Source organism: Toxotes jaculatrix, chromosome 6 (genome assembly GCF_017976425.1).
Source record: "Toxotes jaculatrix isolate fToxJac2 chromosome 6, fToxJac2.pri, whole genome shotgun sequence".
NCBI classification, from domain to species: domain Eukaryota; kingdom Metazoa; phylum Chordata; class Actinopteri; family Toxotidae; genus Toxotes; species Toxotes jaculatrix.
In genome coordinates, this window is record NC_054399.1 from 8,719,720 (window position 1) to 8,745,312 (window position 25,593).

Here is a 25,593-nt window from a genome sequence, read left to right on the forward strand (position 1 = left end):
GACACTAGTCAGCCAGCCTGCAACAAGCAGTTTGCTACATGGAGTCATAAAAAAGAGCAGAATATTAAAAATACAGTACATTAGAGAACAATGTTACCTCCCACATTACAAAGTTCTTCAGAGTAGCATAGCAATGACAGCAGGAAAGTAGAAATTCTTTGAATGTGTGTGTGTGTGTCTGTGTATGCACATACGTGTGAATAATTGAAGGCTACCTGAGATCTCTGGTTATAGCAGCAGTCTGGAGACAGCCCTGCTCTCCTGCTGCTGCTCAGTGACACTGAATCCCAGTGCCCCCCATACACGGACAGGAGTGAGCAACCTGGGACCTTTATAAATGCCTATTTAATGTAGAGCACCCGAGAACTGTAACATTAGGTTAAAACACAGCTTGTAGGGCTTATGTCTCTAAATAGCTTGGAGACAAAGAAAGCAGGTGTACTACCTGTAAATATACCCAACTGTAAAGTTCCACATGCTCCACTTCAACAGATGGCTCTTACCTCATTCTTTTTAAACTTTGCCTTCAGACTCTTCATAATGGCTTGGTAGCCACTGTCTCAACAGGAACACTGAATTAAAAGAAGATAAATAAACAAACTTGGCGTTATTGTAAGTTGCAGCTTATTCAGTGGGTCTCAGAAGGATTTAATTTTTTGCCCAGCGATTCAGTCATCAAGAAGTCTCTGAAACACTGCAGCATTTAGGTGTACTAAATTTTTATGTTAGAAATGTGCCAGCCCCCTGGCCAATATAAACCCTAATGCAGTTGACACATAACTATAAACTGCCAAGGTAAAGAAACATGCAGCCTACCTGTGGAGGACAGTCCCGTTCCAGGTGAGCGTCTCCTCTGTCCCATCAGCTGCTGCTCACATTAAAACGCTGGAGTCACTGCTGCCTGGCGGACAACAGGAATGTACCCGCCCCTATTGTAAATCAACCAATCAGCAATGCGCAAAAACGCCGGATCAGCGTTTGATTGGCAATGATGGATGGCATATTGTGTCTGTAGCGTGCGGCACAGCCAAAACAACATGGGGTATTTTCCTTAAGAACGAGCGCTGAAATGCGTGAGCGTCGTTCTGTGTCTAACGGGCCGTGTAAACTGTGGAATAGGACTGAGTCGTGTACAACGTGTCATTTTTTTGGTGTTTGAGCAGTACCTCCAGCTCAATGATTCAAAATGAGGAGAGGTGCAGGGCAAGTTCCTTATTTCGGATGTTTTGGCCAATCGCTGGAACGTAAATGTGAATTGAACCAATGGCAACACTGGAGGAGCCTGTCCCGGAACTTCATACTGTGAAAATGTGAGGTGAGTGGAAAAAATGAAAAATAAAACATAGTTAAGAGCAGGGTTAACCGAGCTAAATGTTTCTCTACTGTTCATGGTGCTTCAGAGTTTCTGTACTTAATTAAACGGATGCTTTACTGAGGCAGTGGCATAAACACAACTGTTTTCCATCTACAGTTCCCGGTTTTTGGTCATGAATGGATGCATAAACAAATTTTCACAAACTCTGAAGTTAAATGAGACCTGCCCTTGTTGTTATTTCTAACGGAGACGTGCAATACGCACGAGCCATCAGATGAGGGCAGTAAATATAAGGCAGATGAAGCTATGGAAATCAATTATTCCCACAAGTCTGTGCAGCCTCTTTTCCAGTCACTTAATTCAGCCCCCCCCCCAAAAAAGGATTACACTCAGAGGATATTCGTGACTTTGAAAGATAACCTTTGTTGTCTGTGTGTCTGTTGTGAAGGCTGTTGTGTGTTGTACATGAATGTCTGCAGCTACTGATCCGCTACAGAAAGAACAGCTTGTTTGTATACCTTTTCAGACTGTATAAATGATGCAGCTGAGTTGGGAAAGAGCAACATCTGAGTGAAGCGTGAAGTTCAGAGAAAATGTCACATCCATATTTAGCCCTTTATAATGAGGGAGTCTTATTAATTCTCAGAACCATTCCACAGCTCCTTCTTGTTCTCTGTTTGATTCAATTAAATCTTTGGCTCTTACGCAACAGTGTTTGTTTTGCATGAAAACGCACAATGACTTTGTACCTGTCTGTGATTATCTCTCACTGCGAGAGAGCCTGATTTTCCATTTCAGTTTTCCTCTCCTCTGTGTGCACCATGTGTCTTCCTCCAGCTGAGTCTGACATCTTGCCTGTATTTTCCATTCCTTGCTCAGTTTCAATCTTCAATCTTTTCTTCCATACAGTTCTGGCTCTCACCCCAGCCAGGATGGGGAAAAAAGAGAAATATATGCTCAAAATGTTACTGGCTTGTAGGGGGGTTAGAGGAGGTGCTGCGCTGAGCTGATTGTAAAAAGGAAAAAGGGGAATGTATGGCTGAGAGGTGGGAGACTGGAGGGAAGATTACTGGTACAGTCAGGGATGACAGGAGATAAAAATGCAAAGGTTGAAAAGAATGGCTGAGAGAAGGAAGGGGGGAGGAAGATGGTGTTTTTTGTCATGTGAGAGAAAAGATCTTAACTCGTTGGAATGTTGATTGTGTGAGAAAAGCATCCACATATGTTGTACAAACAAATTATCCTGAAGTATCAAGGTCCATTTGTTGTGCCAACAAGAGCTCTATCAACTTACTGAAGGACTAGATCTCATTCCCGGAAGATAAGACCGTTAGCACAGCATATTGATCATGTTCCCACATGATAATGACTGGTTCCCACAAAATGTGAATCTTGTTCCCGCAAGATGTTGTTGTTCACACAAGCTTGATCTATTCAGAGTTTTTCTTTTTTCTTGGGCGGAACTAGTGAGGTGAGACGGAGACACTGAACACTGGTTTTCAATCTGTCTGTCACACCTGCAGAATACTTCTTTTCCACAGTAATAAAGTAAATTGACAGACTTTTAAACTGAATGCTGTCATGGAATTGATCTTATCTTCAAGTTAACTGCTTCACCACTGTAACTAATTTTAATTGGACTGCAGGGACCTAAAAGATACCACACACACACACATGCACTCTCTCCGACTCCTGGTTTCAAAACCTCAGCAGGCAGGAAGAGGAAGATGTGAAGGTCTTGATGGGAATAATGTTGATGATTGTGGTGGGGGTGGATTCAAGCACGATGACCTCATCCAGTCTCCCACCTCTGGGAGAAAGTGAGCTCATGAGTGTCGTAAAGAAAAAGGCATTTACGGTCTTTTAACAGACTTAGATGGGCCTTACCCACTGTAGCACATAATCCAGTTTGCCAGCCTGGGCCTTGGATAATGGGACATCTGTAAGAGGATGAAACACACTCAGAGGGAGCAAAAAGGATGAAACAAAGGGAATGAAAATGAACAAAATGCTTGACAGTTGACAGGCCCCAGGGCGTTTCTCATCTTGTCTATGAGATAAGGACATTTTTTTGTGTCTACACTTCTGCCTAAACTTCACTACAGCACTGCTAGTGTTGCCCAAAGGGTGATGGGATTTCCCTATTCCACCAAACCCTTTTAAGACAGAGAAAGCAGAAAACAGTTTTGTTCAACCCTCAGGCTTTTTTTGCAGTTTGATGCTCTTTTGGGGAAAACTGCAAAATAATAATTTAAAAAAACCCTTCGCTGAAGCTACAACACAAAAAAGTCTCCAGTGATGTCATGCAAATAAATAATGCACATCTTTGGAGCACATTCGTGCGAGCTGATTTTTTTCCCCCCTCAGTTTGTGTTCTTCATTTGTTCCCATACAGCTATTGTGATTTTTGACAGAGGATGTATCTCTTGTTGCAGCCTGTATGATGTGCAGATATTTCAGTGAATGAACGGTCGGCTGACTGCGAAGGGGAATAGGAGGATATTCCACAGGGAATGAAGCACCTCCCCTTTAATCGCTCGGTTGAGTTTGTGTCGGAGCTGTAGTCGCTCTCTTCACTCGCACGTTTGCAGTCAGTGGGTAAAACAACTCCGGTGGATATCAGTGCTCTTGTTTTGTTCTAGAAAAGCTGCTCTGTGCGTGTGTCTGGGTTTTTTTTTCCTATCATTTTGTGGAATTAAAAAAAGAAGCGTGGAAGATTTAGTGTCGTCTTTGTGTTGTTTTATTGTCAACGACATGAAGAAACGCGGAGTAAAGCATCCAAAGTGGCTGAAGGACTAAATAGGGTTGGTAAGTGAGTGTGCCGACACAGCGCAGAGCTCACTGCTATTTAAATCCAGTGTTTTGTTGCGAAGTTGTTGTTTTTTTTAGAAACATTTGCTTAATTATTTTTTTTTTTTTGTTTAGTTTGCTTTTAATGTTCCACAACACCTGTGTTAATTGTGAATTTACTGGATTTGATCTTGGTTAACTAACAAAAGCAAATAGGATTTTTGGATTTAATGCAACTCTAATTTCTTTTATTCCATGTTACTTTTTAAATAGTCTCTTCCAGTCTTTGTCTTGCCGTTTTATTTTATAAGCGTGTCAACGTCGGACTTTATTGCAGGGGTGTGAAATGTATTTGCAGCCTTTGGGCAAAGTCCAGATGCCAGACGTTATTGCTCCCTTCGTAAAACAAAAGGAGTGCATAAAGCCCAGCTGCTGGTGCAGTTTAATGTCACTTGAGTGCATGTAAATGTACAGTGATTGTGGGTCTGTGATCATGAAAAAGTTGTCCAGAAGAAATACTATGAGAGGATCGGGACCTGTGGATTGATATTGTTTTTAGAATAATAAAAAAAGAAATTTTTAATGTTTAAATTGACTTGTTATGATGAGGACAAGCACAAACCCACAGAGTAAATCAAATCCATATCTTGCACAGTATCATCAGAAATCAGGTCAGACAGTGACCCTCTTGTTTGTCCTTGTCTGCCCCCCCCAGCCTCCTGCTCTCTCTCCACCGCACACCAACACGTTTGGAAGCTGAGCTGCGATGGCTAAGTGGCTGAAAGACTACCTGAGCTTTGGCAGCAGAAAGGTGCCTCCACAGCCACCCACACCGGACTACACCGAGAGCGAGATCCTCAAGGCATACAGACTCCAGAGGGACCTGGACTTCGAGGATCCCTATGAGGACTCTGAGAACAGGTCCAGAGGCGAGTCAGGGACTTCTGAACCCGCCACACCAGTGTACGGGTCTCCCATGAAGTCATCCGGTGTGGATGTGAAGTCGCCTAAACATAGACTGATCAAAGTGGACTCTCAGGAGCTGGGGCGCACCAAGATCCTCCTCAGTGCCATCTCTTTAGAGGACCAGCAAGAACCTGTAAGAGCCTCAGTCTCTCTTTAGATCTTTTCAGGTGTTCGGGGCAAAAAGCAAGTGATGACAGATTAAGATTTTTATGTGGCCAGCGTCGTGAAGTAGAGTGAGAAGGAGGGATGAAGTGAATGCAAAAAACACTCTCCCTCTTCTCTCTCATCCCATTTCCATCACCGGGACAGCTTTATTGATCAGACTCCATAAGCAAGCGGCTGCTAATGTGTGTCACAAATATGCATTGTTTACATAAATCACATCATGTCCCATGCGCCACATATATTTGCAACCGTAGATGGAAAAAAAAATTATTGATGGTTTGAGCGGACCATTGAGCTGGAGAGGGTCACAGTCCCCTGAGTTTATGTCCTTCTATAAATAATAAATGAGGTTTGGTTTTGCAAGCTGAGAGAGACCCCCGCATGAGCACATGTTAGGGGCCATATACAGTATGCCGTATGCTGATGTGTCAAGGGCCACAGGGAAGTATAATTTATGCTTTGGTCCTGTTTGAGTCATCAGAACTGCAGTGGTCTGCTGGTAGCGTACTGTGCATGTTGTGCTGTAGAAAGCATACACAGCGAATGTGAGGGGAAAAAAGGCAAACAGATGTTGAGAGAGAGCGACTGGAGCAGAAGCAAAAGGTTTCACAAGGAAATGGTGCGCACATTAATTCAGCTCACATATGCTGAGTAAGTTAAGGAGTATTTCAGGGTTTTCATCACTGCCGTTAAATCCATGACTCCACTCACGGAAAATGCTACAAGTGCGAAAGGCCTGAAGTGGATTGAAGTAATAGTCTTAACTGAAGTCAATAGCTTCCCTCTCTACCCAACTCTCCTCCTGCTCTCATTAATTTCCCAGGGTCTGTGGGAACATCTGCACTCTAATTAACATTGCAGATTCTTGTGTATCAATAGATAACCTGTCACAGAATCAACCTGGGATTAGGATGTCATTTTGAGGAGTGTGCGTGTTTAGCAGGAATTTGGGAAGCGAGCCTTGCTAGAGCGTTTTTCTTTGTCAGAGAGGGAGAGAGCGAAAGGACAAGAGCGCTTTGCCAAAGGGTGTATGTGTTTTAAGGTTCTTGCACGTGTGTGTTTGTGTATTTATATACATGTGTGTGCGTGTGAGAGACCATATGGCTGCCTTTGTAGCTGTCAGTGCGCCAGCTGACCACTGTTTTCCTCCCGTGCTTGCATAAAAGAACAAATGCTCCCAACCGATCAACCAGCTCCCTCTTTTCTCTCTGTGCTTTCTTCCTCCACCCATAAAAATGGATCATCCTCAGACAGGACGGTTTCTCGTGGCATTGCTTTTTACTTTAATGTGGCAGCAAAGACACAAATTTCTTCTTCAGCGCTTTAAAGAGGGAACTACATTCTACACCTTCTAAATATACACAGCACTGGTGTGGCATTGTGATGTTGCACACTAAAGGTGCAAATTTGTGTCTTGATGTTACTCCAAAAGCATTTTGTCTGTAACCAAACATATATTTAACTTCCCATTCAGAGAGGATCTGATTGCTTGTTAAAAGTGTAGCACCGCTCTCTCCGTCTCAGGTCCTGATGAGCTATTGTTTGTGCAATAGTCCTGCATTTATACATGCAGACCAAATGCTCCTAATGGTTAGATAACATTCATGACCTATGATGCTTTTATTCAAGGATTTGATTCAATAGCGTGTGTCTTTGCAAAATGCTGATATAAAAATTCTGGATGAAAGTCATTGAGGCCTATGACTGGGATTCTAGCTCTTTTTGTGTATGTGCCTGCAGGACAAAAACATATTATAAGTATTTTTTATTCCAATACCAAGTAAAAAAAATTGCTGGGGACATAGTTTCTCTAAGGGGACAAGTTAATAATCTATAGCAAAATTTTTCTTCACAAGTGTGTGTTTTATCCTTTAGGTGGTGCCTTCTGCTCCTCTGGCAGGGGACACAGATTATTCTGATCCATTCGATGCTCGATTGGACCACCGACCAGAGCCAGATCATGGACCACTTCCTTGTGAGAACAACGGCTACATGGAACCGTATGAAGCCCAGAGGGTCATAACAGGTCAGTGGACTACAGCCCATCAGTCAGTAGCTTATCAGTATTACAGTGAGACAGTTTCAAGGGACATATGGTGGTTTAATTCCCTTTTCCTTTCCTCATACTGCTTCCTTTTTGTGTTTCAGTTTTTCGTTTTTAGTGATCTCTGACTGTTATCTTCACATATAGCAAACCCTTACATCCACAAAATATCAGAGCGGCCTTCATAATATGAGATTAAGTGGACATTTTTCAGGGTTAAATTCAGCTCTTATCATAAAAATCACAGTCAGGTATTATATTTTATTTCAGACGCACCAAATCATGAATAAAATATGTTACGAAGTAATATCATCATTGCTCTATAATCAGTCAGCAGTTTCTCCAATAAACGACACTGAGCTGATCAGTGATGTTATTATTTTTTATTACTCTTCTTTCTCTTTGTTGAAAAGTATTTCTGCCTTCATATAGAATAACGTATATTTGTTTCCATATTTTCCAGTTCTTTAAGACAGTGGTGTTAAATGCAGTATTGCTTAGTATTTCCTGTTTAATTGCTTCACTTTTAGCAGGCAGTTCTGCTCTGGAGTGTTGTAACTGTCCACTCCCCTGTGTTTTCAGTTCATCGCAGATGAGTCGGCCCTTTGGAAACGCCTATCCAGTCTCAAACCTTCCCTCCTCCCTTGCGATTTTCTCCCACATCGTCTAGCTCACATCTATCGTTTTCCATTTGTCTCTCCTCCTATAACATCTCTGTCTGCCCCTTTCCCCCGCGCTCTCCCTGCTCTGTCCCAGTCATTTAGTGTAAAAGCCCCCCCCCCCCTTTCTCCATTTCTCTATCTCTCTCTTCATCTCAAGGGCTCTCCCCGGCCTTGAGGGGAGAGTCTGGCTGTCTCTCTAATTTGTCCTTCAGCACATTTTATGTCCTGTTCTCCCTCTGTTGTCACTGGAGCTGCCTTTTTGGTGGTCAAATGAAATCCATAATATCAGCCTTAACTAAATGGAGCATCCCTTCCTCTGCTCGATCTGAGAAACCTTGAAGAAAATATTTTCTTGCCACAGCTGGATGAAGCCATTGGAGAGATTAGATTCACAGCGGTGATGGCAGAGCATTTTGCAAAGCATTGTCACAGCTCTTTCACTGACTTTGAATTGAGCCTGTCACTCCAGGGCTGTCTGTCTGCCTGCTTTTGTCTGTTTGTCTCTCAGTCTGTTTTTTCTGGTCAAAACACACAGCAGAACGCCAAAGACAGATGTGAGATCGGAATAGTAATTATCTTTCACAAAAACTGTCCTGAAAATACACCTGTGTGCTTTTTAGACTGTACTTAAAGGTGGAAAAGCGTGTTGGATGCTTACACCTCTCGAGCTGGTGTGTTTTGACTCTCTCATGATTCTTGAGTTTGGCCCAGGAGGGTAAAAGACAGGTCTCATTTTGCAGGTCTGACTCACATCTGTATGCCTAAACACTCCCCAGCCCTCCCTGTCGTCGTTCCCCTCAATCTTCTATCTCTGTCACCTTTCTGGCAAATTGCTACCCCCCGCTTGTGTTTTCCTCCATCATGTTTCCTATGAATTTCTCATTTTATTTCCTCCATGCCTGTTTTTATCTCTCTCCTTCATCCTCTCCATCTCCAGGCTGCCGCTTACACAGTGAGTTCCCAGTGCAGGTAGAGCAGCATTCAGTCCCGCTGTGCTTCTGTCTCAATGACTTAACATCAAACGTTGACAGACCTCCTCCCCCTGCCCCCACCTCCCTCCCTCCCTCCCTTGTCCTTCCCTCTCATCACCCTCCTCCCCTTGTTTCCTCACCGCTTCCCTTTCCTCTTCCTTCTCCTCCTGCTCCTCATCCCACCACATCCTCTCCTCCTCTTTCCCTCCTCCCTCAGCTTACTCCTCCTCTCTCACCATTTCCTCTCCACCCTCTTCTTCATAACCTCAGGGACTTTCCCCAGGGTCTCCACTGGGTTGCCATGGTGACTACAGGGCCACGCAATATCGGTGCCTTGTCGTGTGAAGGTTAAAGTTTTCCTTTGGTTTTCACCAGCAGAATCCTTCCATTAAGCCCTGTTCCCCTTCTCATGTGAGTGTAACTCTTTTGCAGCGCTTCTGGCTGTGGACACAAAAGATGCCTACTCCTTCATTTTTTCCCCCCATTTTTGTCCATTATGTGCCACCTGTTTTTCTTTTTTTTTTTTTTTTTTGAGGTTACATTTTTGAGGTCAACATATCAAAGTGCCACTGCTGATTGCTGCTGCTGCTGCAGCTTAGAGGCTCCTATTGATGCATTCAGAAATAAGATTTCATCCTCTAGCTTGCGTCAATAATCTTAAACCCTTTTATCTCATGACCGTATTTGACTCCACATAACAGTTGCAGGTGCTGAGAAGCATTTCTTGCTTGGAACCCACTGAGAAAGTGATGAAAATGTTAACGAGGAAACATGGATGTTGTTGTGAGCTGTGCTAGATTGCTGCTGGGATTCGGGATGGACGAGAGGAGGGGGGTGGGTTGTCTACTGTGTTACTGCTCAGCATCTAGCCCAAGGCCTCGTTAAGCCCCCCCATATGAGATTCTGAGCCCACGGCAAGCTGTGCAAACATCATTTGTCTCTCTTCTCTAATTCTAGTCATGTCAGGGCTCAACAGGCTTTTTGTTTTACTTTGTAGTGCAGAATAATATCAGTCTTGTGTTAAAGGGAACCTCATCACTTCTGTATTATGTGTTATCTGTTTTTTCTAGTAGCTTGAGGTGACACATAAGGCAAATCACTGAATGTTTGTGTGCGTATGTTTGTGTCTGTGTTTTTTAATTTGTAATTATTTTGCATATGATTACACAGAGCTGCAGCGTGGCCCAGGTGGAGGAGGAGGAGGAGGACGTGTGCGTGGCGGGGTGCAGCTCTACGACACCCCCTACGAAGATGAGCGAGGCCAGCGCCTGGGCCTGGTTTATGGAGAACCTCAGGAGGAGGGTAAGGAGAGCAGCAGGCTGCCGCAAGATGATGAGAGACCAGCTGACGAGTATGACCAGCCCTGGGAATGGAAAAAGGACCACATCTCCAAAGCGTTTGCAGGTAACCAGAAACATTGTGATGGTATTCTGTACACAAAAACTGAGGTGTAGCATAGGGTGACAAAGCCATCCGCAAACTTTGGTTTAGCCATTGTGGTCTAAAAAGGCACAAATCATGGCGGTTCAATAGATTATTGATAAGCTTTCCATCAATGAACTGTTCCTGCACTTGATTGGAGGTATACTTCATGAAGCAGACTATTGCTGGTTTTTACTTGACTGATTTTTTTTTATTTTTTTTTTACTTGACTGATTTTCAAACTGGAAAAATACAGCAACTATAATGAAAATGTCAAAATTGTCCAGAAAATGAATTTTTGAATACATTTTTGACAGTGTTTAGGAAATGGAGCCATTAATGTTGATGCTTCTTAAAACGCATGATTCAGTTTATATGTTGAAGGCAACTTTATGGAGCAGGCAGTGAATCACATCTGCACGACACTCCTCATACCTTGTTGGCTCTTCTAGCCTTAAGCTGCCAGGCTGAATCGATACTCAGAGCTTCCCAGAATAAAGATGGGTTTTGGGTTTTTTTTTTCAGGGGGGCAAATGTTGGGCATGTGAGATTTAGGCTGGCTAAGCAGTGTGCAGAAAAAGCATTTTTAACTGAACATCCAGTTTAAAGCCCCCATACTGGCAATCATCCATTGTCCTTGAGGTAAACAATGAATCCCTACCACCTACTGTACAGAGAAAATCTCCGGGAGCTTCTGTGTGCCAAGCATAAATGCTAAGGTACAACACAAAATGTGGCTTTCTTTTTTTTTTTTTAAAAGGAAATCACTTAATAGAATTGCTGAAAATGGTTAAGACCAGACTCAAAGGGCTGTTTTTAAAGGTCAGCGCCCTTCAGGGAGCATAGAGATAGTCCTGCTGCTGATACTACATGATGAAATACTCATCTGACTGTCCTGAAATTTAATGTAGTGTCTGCCCCCTCATCAGCACATCCCCCAAATAAACCTTTTTTGCAAAAAATGAAGACTGAGGTGACCTTCACTGCCTCAGCTCAGATGACACATATCTTTCTGTCTCTTTTACTGCATTTAAACACCTTCTGGTGACTATTGATTTCTTGCTCTCACACATATGACAACCCACAGTCACAACAACCTCTGAGATGATCATTAGAGTTGACAGAGATGTCTTGTTTGTGTTCTGGTGTGAGAGAGATATAGTTGATGTCATAAAGAGAAGGTTGGCAGTGGAGGAGCACAGAAAGTAAGGCTTAATTTCTTTGATAATCATCGCTATATCTGCAGCATTTTTAAAATAATTGGCATATTGCATAGTTTTTGTTTTTAAAGTTGCACTGACAGTGCATGTCACATCCCATCCTGTTATGTTCCATCTACTGAATATAATTGGAGGGAGAAAGTGAAGTGGAAGTAAGAGGGATAAAGAGGTAAAGAGAAACAGAAACAGACTGATAGGTCATTTAGGAGTGGATCAGCGCAAGGCATGCCAGGCCAAGTCAGCTTAATTGAGCTGCATCTCCAAGTCACCAAGGTCAAGGTTATGGGATAATAAATCAACCTTGCCTCGTGTGCACTCCCTTCCATTCCCGCTCTCCTCCCCTCTTCCCCTCCTGTGCGAGCCTGTCCTCTCTTCTCAGTTAATTACATGCCTACATGTGCGTGACTGATCCAGTGCTAATAGGAATCATGGTCAGCACACAATTGTATGAATATACACACATACACACACACAGACATATCCATTCACACCGTGTTTCATGCTCAAATCACGTCAACCAGAGGAGCACCAAAGAGGCACCGTAACTTATTTGAGAGTGGAGTTTCAAAAGGAGGTGCACGAGAGTTAATTTACAAGGCTATATCACCTCTCACCTACTTAGCACTCATTCCTGCTTTATCTGTTGTTTTCTGTCTCTCGAGCTTTTCCTCTTTGTGCCCCATTCAGTATGCACTCCTGCGAAGTTGCGCTTACAGCACCATTAGAGAACGCAGTGGAGGAAAACGTCTGCGAGGCTCGAGTTGTCTGACCCCTTGTTTTTTCCATTTGGAGTCAGCACTCTGAGCTGGCGTGCTGTCTGTCTGAGGAGACCAAAGCACTGAAGTGTAAACACACAAACAGTATTTTCCATCCTCACATTTAATCCATATTCCCAGACCCTCTCAGCGTTGCTAGGCACGGCCTACATGAGAGGGAGGGGAGAGATGGGGAGGACAAGGACGGAGCAGAAAAAGAGAGAGATGGAAAAGATGGACAGAGAAAATAAAAGAGATGAGAAGGAGGTTTGAGAGACAGACAGAAAGGCTATAGAGAAAGCTAGCTGTAGAGAAATAGAAAGTGGCGTCCAAGGTTATGGTATGTTTGGTGGCAGCTCAGTGGATGTTTACAGAGGCCCAGAGCTTCAGAGGGGAGGGGCCTTGAGGAGAATTAATGGTCGGGGTCTGTGGCAAGGTGAGGCGAGCAGAGAGGAGGGGGAGTCAGGGCCATTGTAGCAGGGTGCAATCAGTCATCCTCTAGCACAGGCACACTCTCTCACACATATACACAGCAGCGGTGACAGGGCTGTCCTCACAGCCCTCCCTCCCTGCGGATGTGACACACTCACTCAGATAACCCACTACAGGGGGCAAAGGGGGGCATCACGATCTGCCAGCAGCCCGTCATCATCACCTCCACACAGGCGCATGCACATACACACACACATGTGGACTCTCGAATAGGTTTTCCAGCTGTGATTATCACCAGGCTCCTAATTCAAGGGTGAGAAGAGGTTGTGTGCATGTTGGCACAAATGAGTGTGTGGGTGTTGGGGGGTTTAGGGAGGACTGCTGGAGCATATTGTATCTGGATTTGCGTGCATTGCATTCATGCAAGCTCTTCTGAACAGAATCTCTCTGATTATGATTTTCACAGCTAATCCATGCTTAAACATAATCGGGTGAATGTTGCATGCTGTGGCTATTTTTTACATTCTTATATTTTTATATAATAGTATGAAAAATAAGCATGCCTCCAAAGCGTTTTATTTATTTTCCATTGGATATGGACGACGGGTCCACTTCGGCCAGCTGTGTGAGGGTGCCTGAGGGGTTGGACGTGACAGGCCTCTCTCAGTCCGGTGGGTTTTAATTACAACGTTAGAAAGCTGTCACCAGTCACCGGCATCCAGCTCAAATTACAGCAGTCATTAATTCCTGGAAGTCAATATACAGTCCAGCAGTGAAAGATTGGCCCTGCAGCCATTCAACAGCAATTAGTGAGCTAATGAAAGGCACCATCTCATTAGCTCTCCGATGGCCACACCTAATGAACAGATGAATGGGTGTTACAGGTATTTCATTTTTTTAAATTCTGTAGTTCACCACAAGAGCTTTGAGCCATTTGATTTGAGCTAGATGATGGCTGAACCATGGAGGAGTGGACATGTAATGAGAAGGCCACAAATCAGCTGGAAATCTGGATGGAGAAGCTGAATGAATAACAGTGCCGCCCCTAGCAATTACTGTTACTCTGCCATTGAGCAAAGCACTTATCCTCCACTTATTCCAGTGCAGCTGCTCATTAGACAACAGCAAAAGACTGGGGCCGCAGAGGGAAGCTTCTGACTATGGGTGTGAATGTGTTTGTCGTAAAAGCAAGAGGGTGGTGAAACGTTTAGGTACAGGTTTAGGTAAACTCTTTGCAGCCAAAAAAATAAATATATTAAATAATGTTTAAGTGGAAATCCTTCTGATCCTATCGTCCCCCAGTTGCTAATTGGCAAATGTTAGCACATTAGCGTTCTAAACTAAGATGCTGAACATGGCAAACCTTGAATCTGCTAAACATAGCACGTTGACATTGTGAGTTGTTAGTATGCTGACATTTGCATTTAGCTGCCACCTTGCCTTAGTAGCCTCACAGAGCTGGTAGCATAGCTGTAGTGGGTTTTTTTATAATCAACAAATGAGACGCTAAACTGAGGAGTGAGGACTCAAGGAACATGTTGCTCATTATTATTGTAAGGGAAGAAATACATTCTGACAAAATTTTAAAAAATGTATATTTTGAAAGTCAGAGAACTAGATTGCTTTATCCACTCTTGTGAAAAATAGCACTGTTAGCAGGATGCTGAAGGGTGCTTTAAAGTGTTAATGAATACCGAAGCAAAAGCTCCATTTAGCAAAGCTTGCAAAGACATCTTGACAGATGGTCGGCGTGTGTTTGTGCTGTGTCTGGATGTCTGGATACATGTGTTCTGACAGGACCGGACAAGGTTTCCTGGGCTGTACTGAGTGTGTGTATGTTGCTGTAGGAGGCTACAGATGTATGTTTGTTTGTGTGTATGTATGTATGTGTGCGCGTATGCAGTCAAACATGCAAGCAAGAAAAAAGGAAAACAAAAATGAGAATTCCATTTCTGGCGTGATGCTGCTCTCTGTTGCTCTAAGCAGGCCCTGGGGGCATTTGACCAGTCTCTTCATCAATTTACTGGCACAGTGGAAAGACCCTTGTCTTGCTCTCTCTCGCTCTCTCTTTCACTTCTGCCTCCTTTTTCTCTTTGTCACATTCCCTCTCTCTTCCCTCTTTGCCCTTTCCCTCTTCAGTCCTTCAGCGTGAACCTCTACTGACATTAATGAAAAGGCATGTCCTTCGTGATTTCCTCTCGCCAACCAATATGAGAGACGTGGGAAGAGGTGATGGAAGTAGAGTAGGGCAAGAGAGGACTGGAGCAGGGTAATATGGAAAGAGCGATAATGCCCCACTTAGAGATAGATAGGTGAAAAGGGGGAGATGAAGAAAGAGGAATGTTCAGCACATAGAGAAAGACGGGGAGAGCCGCATTAAGCCTCAGGAGAATGGATGTAATGAATTTCTTAAAAATGGATACACAGAAAGGATTGCCAAGGAATGTGCGATGCTTTTTAAGATTAAAATGAGAAAGGTGTGGATCTTGAAAATGAAAGAGGAACTTGTGTGAATGCATGTCTTTTCCCCCTGCACTGGCATAATGGCATAAGGTGTTAATTGTCTGTCCTTATGGGGGCCATTTTTGCCCAGCAGAAGGTCTTTGTGTGCAGAGAGAAGACGAGATGCCAGGGCTGTTTGAAAAACAGATGTCTCCATTAATGAACCTAATGAAGCTGTTCTATTGTCTTTGTCTGCCCCTCCTTTATTATGAGAACAGAGGAAACAGCTGGTGTGCCTGAGAAGTCAGTTATCCGTCACCCAGGGCAATGTGTGCTCTGTGCAACACAGAAAGGAAAACTCTGGCCATTCCCTCCACCTCCGATAATTTCTGGTAATTTTTAGCTGGTAGTTGAGGCACCAGATGTGTGAGACCACTAATTACTAAATTGCTGTCACCTGTTTAATCAGTTTGGTTAAAATGGGAGACAGAACTGATAAAAAAACACTCACACACATTGTTTCCACATAGAGTATTGTAGTAGTACACTGTAGTAGATTTTAAGTACAAATCACAAATATAGGCTGTGAGGACAGATGTGACTGTACCTTTATCCATAAACCACTTAGTGTGTCACACTGTCTTGTATTGGCGAACAAAGAAAAAACAGCCCTCTGTGTATGACAGATCCACAGGTTCCTGTGAGAAGTGAATGGAAGCCAGATGTTCCCTGTTAGCGAGTGAGTGACATGGTGTGATAGTGTGGCTTTGCAGGCGCGTGTGTTTGCATCTGTGTGCGTGTTTGTTTAGTATTCAACCTTTGTTATCAGAGTGAGAAGCTCAGACAAGGTTTGTGTGTGCGTATGTATGTGTGTTCAGTCTTTTGTAGTGGAGAGAACCAGCAATGTTACAAGAGTCTGCAGGTTTCAGGGGAGTCCCTCCAAATCAGAGGAAATACATGGGATTTGATATAAATCTAGGTAAAAATGATGTACTGATACACATCTGTTATTTTGACAAATCTATATTTTGACAGATTGTGAAATGATTCACACAAGGTAGCAACATGGAAAAGGGATGTTAATGATTAAGATCTGTAAATTAGCTACTTATCAGCACCACATCACTCCAACTTTAAAGTTTTACTCCTCTAATTAGGAACTGATTTAGAGCTTATATGCAAAATGATTGTAGACCAGTTCCTTCTATGACAAGACAACAAGCAGTACTCTGGATCCAAAAGACAAGGGTTTGAAACTAATTTCTGGCTCATTTCAATTTATTCTGAGCAGATCAAGAAAAATTAAATGCATCTGAACTGTCAAAGAGTGTGTTGTTAAAAATATTTGTTTAGATACTGACTAGGCATTGACTATAAACGTTTTGTTTCAATTAAGATACAAATCCATTAATGGGATAAGCCAATGGAAACCAAAATGATCTCACCCTCTTTGATAAATTTCTTTACTTCTTCAACTAAAGAAAACTAGACAAAATGACTTGTTAAGAGGGGTAACAGCTACCCATACACTGAGGGAGAGAAATCTTGATGTAATTTTCCCCTCTGTCTACAATACGCCACAACCTGAGCTTATCTCTCGCTCAGATGGCTGAGCACATTTCTGATCTCTAATAAATTATCTTGGCTGTTTCTACTCTCTCTCTCTCTCTCTCTCTCTCTCTCTCTCTCTCTCTCTCTCTCTCTCTCCATTTTTGTTACCCTTCACTTGCTTTTGTGTGTCTCTCATTTACACCCCTCTCTCTTTCCGTGCGCCTCTCTCAGTTTTGCTGGAGAATTAGAGGTGTGAAATGTGATGTGGTGGCGAGCGGATAGGCAGCAGAGTGTGGCAGTGATGGTGTTTCATTGTGTCAGGTATATGTGTGTGTGTGTTTGTGGACCTGTGTGCTTGCGTGCACGTCTGCCACTGAGGGATGCCAGGCCACACTTTAATCCTGGCTTCAGTGGAGGTGCGGCCCACTCCAGATGGGGGCCATTGTACTGCGCCATGCATCAATAATTCATGGAGAGCCAGAGAAAGTGGCGGAGTGTGTCTGCCTGCTCAATAATTAACCAGGGAGGGAGAGAGGCATGTATGTACAGCCTGGGTCTCTCTCCAAACGCCCATTCAAATGGCCTTTGATGTCGCGGGCCTGGGGGGGTCTTTGGATTTGTCGGCTCATTAAGATGTCACCCCTCTTTTCCTTTTATTTGTTTTGTAATCCGTTTTCGCTGTGAGCGGGAGCTGAATGTACGGTGTGAAACTGGCATATCGCATAATGTACTTGTGTCTGTGCATGTGTGTGTAAGGCTGCAGTAATGATTGTTACAGTAGATTGTCGCTTTCCATGGCAGATAATGAGCTATTTTCACGGTGCACCTTTTGCTACTCTCCTGCTGTAGGTAGGACAGTGAACGGAGCATTATTCTGCCCCCACGTTCCTCAGTTCTGCTGTCACGCTGCGCTGTGGCTTGCATTGCACATGAAGTCACATTTTGTTTTCATTGCGTCTGCTGCCAAGAGACAATTTCTTAAAGTAGATTCGTTCAGATGACAGAAGTAATGCGGCTTCTGAACTTCTCCTGTCCTGTCCTATCTTCTTTGCTCTTATCTCATCTGATAAATTACTATAAATATAGGATCTGAAACACTGAGGTAGTGTTTTTCCACAAGTGCGAAGAAGCAAGGAGACAGGAGGCAGAGTATGTTACTTCTCCCCGTGACAGGAGGTATAGTTAACCACATTGCTGTCATCTGCGCACACACCTCCTCTCTCACTCTCAGCAGGCTTCCCTCTCTTTCACCTCTTCCACATTGTATTTCTCACTTACTCTCTCCTCTTCATATTAAAATATTACACTCAGATTCAGACTCATTTCTTAATCACCACCGCTTCTCTCACATATCTTCACCTTGGTTAACTTTGTCCAAACCCATCTGCTGTTTTCTCACTCCTTTTTCTCTCGCCTCCTCCCCGCTCTCCCCCCTCTATTAGAAATGAGGGAGTTGTCGGAGTTGCCCTGGCCTGCCCCAGTGGGTCAGCTGGAGGAGGAGCCCCCCATCAGAGAGCAAGGTGACCTCTAACCCTGAACACCACCACCCCCCCCGCCTGGCCACCCTTTATCACCCCAAACACACACATATGCAGTCATTCTGACCTCCATGACCCAAGCTGTTGTCCTACATCTGCTCTACCTCCACCCTGAACTCCCAGCAGTCTTCATCTGCACCACCTGCATCTGTCCTTGCCTGTTGCAGCCATTAGGGTGTTGTGTTTGAAGCTTTACCTTTTCACCATAGCACCCTCGTACACAACTTTCATCAACCATGCACCAACAGTTCCCTTTAAATTGGAATATCTGCCTTGTTCAAATCAGCAAGCTCAGCAGAGCTGCAGTACTCTTAATGTTTAATTACAAGTCCTGTAGATTGGATTTCACCAAAACTAGGCACAAAAGGGGTAAATAACACTTCAGTTTGCGCATGTAATTTGCTTCAGAATGGAATTAGTATAGTCTATATCTAGTAATCTGTACTGTAGACTACTGGAAGACAAAGATGTGCGTGCCAGAGTCAGGCAGAGAAGAGGCCAACTTCCTGGCATGGGAGACTCATAAAAATGTTGATGATGGTAATTGTGATGATGCTGATGGTTCTGCAGTCTGTCAGACTGGGACCTGCTGTCCTTTAGTGCAAGAGGTCTCTCTGCTGCATGCGTGGGTTTGCAATAGCCGGATGTTTGATGTTGATCCAAGTCTGGCTGTGAGGTTTAATCCCTTTTGATCACAGCACTCTGTAAATACTGTGACTCACTTTTTCTGTCCCTGTCTGCCAACAGCGCAGTTTGACGGCGCAGAGTGGGACCGCTCCTCGTCGCCCACAGAACGGTTGCGTCCTCCGGGGCCCAGGTCCAGCCCACTGGCAGGAGGGGGGATGAAGTTTCGAATGCCCCAGGAAGGCCATACGATGGTGGGGGAGAGAGTGGACCCTACCCTGCCTTTGGAGAAGCAGGTGTATGTATGCAGTCTTCTGTTAAACCCATAGGAGCTAGATAAATATATCACTTTCTATATATCTGAGTATAGGCCACACTCTTGAAGGTTTAATCAGATTAAGAGACTTGCATGCTTTGGTATTCAATGACCTTTGATAGTTAATCATTGAGTGCCCCTGTTGCCATTAATGTAATTACCTCGAATATAATACAGGATAAAGAAATTGCACTGTCCTAGAAGAAAAATAGCCGTAATAGTGATACAGCTGACATCAGAATGTACCCACAATGCTGTGCAAGATAGAATATGTGCACATGGTGCAATCCAAGTAGAGTAAGGAGTAAGATGTTCACATATCACTGATATATATGATTAAGCCAGGCATCTTGTCTGGAGCATTATTCTGAGTTATGATGTTTATGTGCATCAAACAAAACTGAGTTATGCAATTATTTGTGCATGTAAATGCAATTATTCTGTGCGATCAATCTCTGTAGGTTGTAAATGTCTCTGCACAGATGTCATGCGTTTGTCATACATTATTACAAAAGTGATTTTGGATATTCGAAGAACAAAGGGGTTGTACATTCCACAAATAAAGCCAAAACCTATTGCATCGCTTTGATCTCCCAAGGGTGTGGACATATTAAAAAGAAGCAGTTATGTGTTTCGGCTAAGCAGCGCTCAGCAGAGCTAAGAGAACTGCGAAAGGTTAGAATGAGAACTAATTAAGTCAGAACATTAAAAACACACATTTACTTTGGTCTCGTAATTTCAGACATCATTGGCGTAATTTATGTGTGGTTTCTGTGCATTTAAGGGGCTGTTTTGCTAATGAAATCCAAACACATGACACCCCTTAAGCACACATTCACATGCGCACGCACTTGACACACACAGGATTGTACTCACAGACACTCACATGTGCACAAGTTCACTTGGGGATGGTAGTTGAGTATTATGCCCCATTACTCCTTGATGATCTCTTAAGGGGTTGTTATGAGCTTAATGGTTTTCTTCTGTTTTAAACAGATAAACAGCATCACTGTCAACCTGTAGCATTCAGTACACCTGAATAAGTCATGTCCAAACATCGGCATGTAAGCATGTAATGTTAGTATTTAGTTCAAAACTCTGCTGTGCGAAACTGCAGCTTCACATAGCACATGGCTGTGGACACTGTGTCTTGTTAGAACTCTTAGTCAAGTGTAATGTTCAAGATTACGGTATTTATGTATGCATGACCAGCAGCCATGTGTACCAGCATAAATGGGATCACGCTCTCCACCATGGTGTTACCGACAATTTACTACCCTGAAAATAGAGGCTAGAGTGTTGCTTGTTTGGAACTATATCGTTGTTGTGTTCATTTTTTTAAATTCAATTTTAGAAATATTAATGCAACAATATCATCACTGTTACACTGTGGAGAGAAAATCTTGAGATGTATTTTTATATTCATCAATTTGACATTCAGCGCTGCAGAGTTTCCTTACCAGTGTCGACATCCAGCAGCAAAAGATGCAAAAATATGTCAGAAATACACTTCACCACTCTTTCCATATCTTATTTTGTATGTGTGTGTGTTTTTATGTGTGTAAATGTCAGATGGTACCATGGATCACTGTCACGTTCTGAGGCAGAGTCACTGCTAACGCTGTGTAAAGAGTGTAGCTACCTGGTCAGGAACAGTCAGACCAACCGCTCCGACTATTCCCTGTCCCTACGGTAAGACATGGACACACACACACACACACTGATTTGCCATAGCAAGCAGTGAGACACCTGAACACCTCAGATATTCAGCACTATAATTTAATTGCACACTTCTCAGAGTTTCTGACGTGCGACTAAGGAGTGTGTGCGAAGTGTCTGTGAAACCACCTGAGCTACCAATCTCATATCGCAGTCTCCCACACCTCTCCATCTGTCTTTTGCTCCCCTCTCTCTCTCTTCCTCCCCTCCACAGTCACCACCACATAAGATCACTGCCACACTGATTCCTTTCCCGATACTCATTTGCAGGGCACAATACTGCTTATCTGGTCAAATCTCTCCCTTGTAATTACTACCATGATCCATTGTCCCAGCCTCACACCACTCTCCCATCATCCCTCTGTCCTCACCCCATCCTTGGCCCCTCTCCGTGGCCTTCCCCTTGGGCCCTCTAAGTGGTAATCAGGCAGGTAGAGCACACTTCAGTGCACTCATCATCCTCCCCATAATCACTAATGAATATGAATTACCTTCTGTGGGCCACACAAGAAGGGAATCAGGGAGGGAAGGGGGAGAGAGCTTGGGGAGGGGGAGGCACAGAGTGTCACTGTGTTGTGCTGACATATAAACAAGCTCATGCATTACTCATTTACATGAGTAGAGTGGGTCTGACACACACACACGCACATTTGCTCAAGCAACAAGGTCACTACTAGCACTGGTTCCCCAGCTGGCGCATGTGAGGTTTGGAAGAGATAATGTCTCTTATGAAACGATGAAATTTATCAACCTTAAATTCTTTCCGCTGTTTAAAAGGAGGAACTGACCTTCGCTGAAGTAGACCTTCGAAGTCTGCAACAACAAAAGAGTATCATTACACACTCTGAAAGGAGTTATCTTAGATTTTTAATCAGATTTAAAGGATACAGACTTTTTTTCATTTCTATTATTAATAATAATATTATATTCACAAAGTAAATTGCGATCAAGGAACATGACATCACTAAATTGAAGTCAGGCTGCGTGGCAATCATGACCTGATGATCATACAGGTTTTGAATAAAGCTCCTGGTTTACTGGATGTATTCTAAATGTAAGAGAAAACAAAGGAAAAGGTAAAATCTTTACCCAAACATATTAACATCTATTACAGTTTAGAGACTTCGGTGGTTTGGATCATCTGACTTAGTAAGTAGTCGTGTCAAAATAAGGCCCAAGTTGTCATAAACAAGTTGCTGTTGTGGCTGGTTTGCGGCTTGGTTTAGGATACTGACACACTGTCATGACGACAGTTTACTCTTTATTAAGGATTCTTTGTGTAACAACAACCCATACCAGCTACATTCTGTGAAACAATGCAGCGTCTGGGTGTCCTTGTCCTTGTGACAGTATCTCTCCTTGGAAAAAGTGAACCACACCTACAGTGTTTTAAGATTACACTGTAATGTGAACAATGGGAGGAATGACAATTTGTTTAATGGAACAAAATGAAGAGCCACTCCAAAGTGAGTCAGCACTGAAACAGACAGACCTGCCAGATTTTAACCAACATGAATATTTATGGAAAAGCACTGGTAGTTTCTAATGTACCATGAGATACAAGAAGTCACCAAAAACAAACAGGACTGGGTGAAAGCACAGTGTCAACTCTGAGCGGTGGTGTGATGACGCATCTGGCTCTCAGTGCCCTGGAGACCAGTGGGATGATTATGAACTGCGTGTTGTTTGGCTGTTTGCAGTCACAGGCCGTGTTTTTTGGTTTCACTGCTCTTCAAAATTTAATTTGGTTTACTAGAACAATGACAATTATGGTGACCGGTTTCAGCCCTTGTCTTTCCCTCTGCTTCTATAATTAGACATACATCATGACTGGCTGGCTGTCTCTTAAAGGGGAAGTCCTGCCATGGCTGCCTGGATTTTAAAGGGGAGGAACCGGTGTGGTTCTCTTGGCTAGGCCACTTCCACAGTCCAGTGCTTTCTTCTTTCTCACTCACTCCTGCTTTGTCGTTCACACCCATTCATCCATCAAAATGTCCCTTCCTTCCTAATTTGTGACATGGTGTTAAATCTTGGTTAGAATCTCATCCTCAAAGTGCCGCAAAAAAGAAGTGAACATAAATCCAGGCTGTCATTTCCACTATGTCATTATGTGACAGAATGTGTAGAAGGCCACATGATGTTTTATGTGCCCCACATTTTGTGTCATCCCTCTTTTTTCCTTCACACTTCTCTTTCTCTCTTTCATATTGGATCATTCTCTCTGTCACTCTTCTTTTTTCTTGGTGCTTTCACAATACATCCTTCCTGTTTTGTCTTTTTTTTCCACACAGGAGCTGTCAGGGTTTCATGCACATGAAGTTCACTCAGTGTAAAGATGGCAAGTACGTGCTGGGGCAAAACAGTCCACCCTTTGACACCATCCCAGAGGTGATACACTTCTACACTACACACAAACTCCCGATCCGAGGTGCCGAGCACCTGTCCCTGCTGTTCCCTGTGCTGGTGCAGACACTCTGAGTGACCCAGGTGCTTCTCCTGGACCTCTGGGATTTCATTGTGTTCTGACACTTAAAACTTGAATGTTTGACGGGATCTTCCCAGCGGAGTGCCAGTGTTCTCTTCTTGTTGGACTGGACGGCTTTTGATGATTCAACACACTACCGGGCAAATGCCCTCACCCACCACTGCTGTTGTACCTGTGCCAAGTGTCTCTAACATCCGGGGGATCGATTCACATGAAATGCAATACCTGAACTTTAGGCCACCTTTGCTATAACTCCTCACTCTCATCTCCTTGCTGAACCACAGGGGCTAACATCAGGATATCATAAATTCTCCCTTTCCTTATTGCATTTCTGTCACAGCTGACTGAAATGCAGAGTATGTTAACGGAGCTGTAGAGCTGATGGGAGAAAGTCTGTATACTCTGAATCTAGCTCCAGTTTACAGAAGACCTGCTGAAGATTGAGATTAAATTACTGCTGTTCCACAAAAAAAAAAAAAAAAAACACACACACACCATCAACACTGGTAAAATATTGCTGTTGTTAGGTGAAAACCTTGCAAATTATATTTTACTGACTTTTCATGTTTATACCAGAATCAATAAATTGAATTGTACTGTATGGGGTGAGAAGCCTTTGTCATCCTCAGAAAACCCTTTTGTAAATGTAAAAAAAGGCTATTTTTGAAGATAAAAGGTTTCTACCAACAACAGTGATATTTCAGATGCTTTTCTACACAAAGCCACACCCGTTAATTTTCATCCAGTCTGTTCTGTGCCATCATGCTGCTGTATGTTGAGGGTTTGCTTGACACATCTTCATGTTACTTGTTGATTGTTCATCGTAAGATTGTAACAGAGACGCTGTGTTGTATTGGTACTTGTGTCGACCTTGCTGACCTGTTATCTCTTGTTGGTTGCCTACGTCGCTTTTGGTAGACATTGCTGGGTTTGTTAAAAAAAAAAAAAAAGCAACCTGTCACTGCTGTGATTGTCTTTTACCTGACTTAAAGATAAGAGACGTTTGGAAACTGAGCTTCAGGCTACATCTGAAGCAAAGATATTTTAATCAGGAATCAGGAAACACTGGATACTCTCAAACAAACTCTCAGACTTTGTGAAAGTTGTCCACATTTTCACACTTCCTACATATTTCATCGCAGATTTTTCAGCCAGCCAAGTCCTTACATGCTGGATGGTGAGTTGTATTGGAGTTAAACACTTGCCATCTGGAGTGAGTTTTTATGTCTTCTGCCCGGTTGCAGTGTTGTGTGGTAAAAACTGATTTTAGATGAGAGCCAGTTTCTATCAAACAGATTTATGACCATTGAAAATAACAAATGGAAAAAAACTATTTAAATCATTGTTTCTTTATCCAGAAGTCTATATTGCCTGTTTGCATTAATTTTTATTATTATGGCCATTTTCTGCTGATAGTAAAAGATGACAGGTTGCATAATTTACCTGCTGTGTTGAAGTATCTTGTGTTTCTCAAGAGCGTTCAATTATGTGTTGATCTTCATGTAGATCAGTGGTTCCCAACCTGAGAGCCAGGGTGCCCACAAGAGGTGTGGAGATGAATTTTTGATCTTTGATCAGATTTTTATCTCTTTCAGCCTAAAAAAAAAATTGGAGAAGGGAAAAAAACAGTTGTACTGCTCACAACTCATAACCATGGAACATGTGAGTGGTCACAAAATAGGTTTGGGAACCTCTAATGTAGATGAAAAAAATCCTTTTGTATTTATGTTTGATTCAAAAAGAAAACATGCTGAAAATATTCTGATTAAGAGCATTGCTGATCAAATTTCATACAATAGACTAATTTGCAGCTCAGAAAGAAGAAAAGAGACAAAGGACTTGGCAAGATTGCATGCTTCACATACTCAAACACACACACACACACACACATTTGCTCTCCTCCATCCATTAACAGCAGGGTTGGGAGGGAGAGGGTGAGGACTGGGGGTGAGGTGTGGCTGAGGAGGGGTGAGGCAGCCCTCATTATTTGGGCTGCGCAGCGGTGAAAAGCACTGGGATTGCTTTCATTACTGAGCCAAATGAAAAAGCAGAGGCTGATTACCCGCGTGACGGAGAGAGGAGACGAGCTGGATCACTCTCTATTGGGGAGAAAGAGTGAAGGAAGAAAAAAAAACGGAAGGGAAGGAGGGAGATGAGGGAAGGGGGAAGGAGCAGG

At 43.2% G+C, this 25,593-nt stretch overlaps 1 protein-coding gene across 3 annotated transcripts; it reads left to right on the forward strand.

Annotated features, from left to right (window-relative positions):
• Positions 1-1,244: 1,244 nt before the first annotated feature.
• shdb (Src homology 2 domain containing transforming protein D, b) lies at positions 1,245-24,398 on the forward strand. Of its 3 annotated transcripts, none has more exons than XM_041040481.1 (8): positions 1,245-1,315; positions 4,821-5,204; positions 7,112-7,262; positions 10,084-10,317; positions 18,178-18,255; positions 19,021-19,195; positions 20,786-20,905; positions 23,224-24,398. In XM_041040481.1, the coding sequence occupies exons 2-8, from the start codon at positions 4,872-4,874 to the stop codon at positions 23,408-23,410; spliced, it is 1,278 nt and encodes a 425-aa protein (XP_040896415.1). In that variant the 5' UTR covers positions 1,245-1,315; positions 4,821-4,871; the 3' UTR covers positions 23,411-24,398. The 3 variants fall into 3 exon arrangements, with proteins under 3 accessions (XP_040896415.1, XP_040896414.1, XP_040896416.1); XM_041040480.1 differs by lacking the exon at positions 1,245-1,315 and adding an exon at positions 3,923-4,123; XM_041040482.1 differs by lacking the exons at positions 1,245-1,315; positions 18,178-18,255 and adding an exon at positions 3,923-4,123.
• Positions 24,399-25,593: the final 1,195 nt, after the last annotated feature.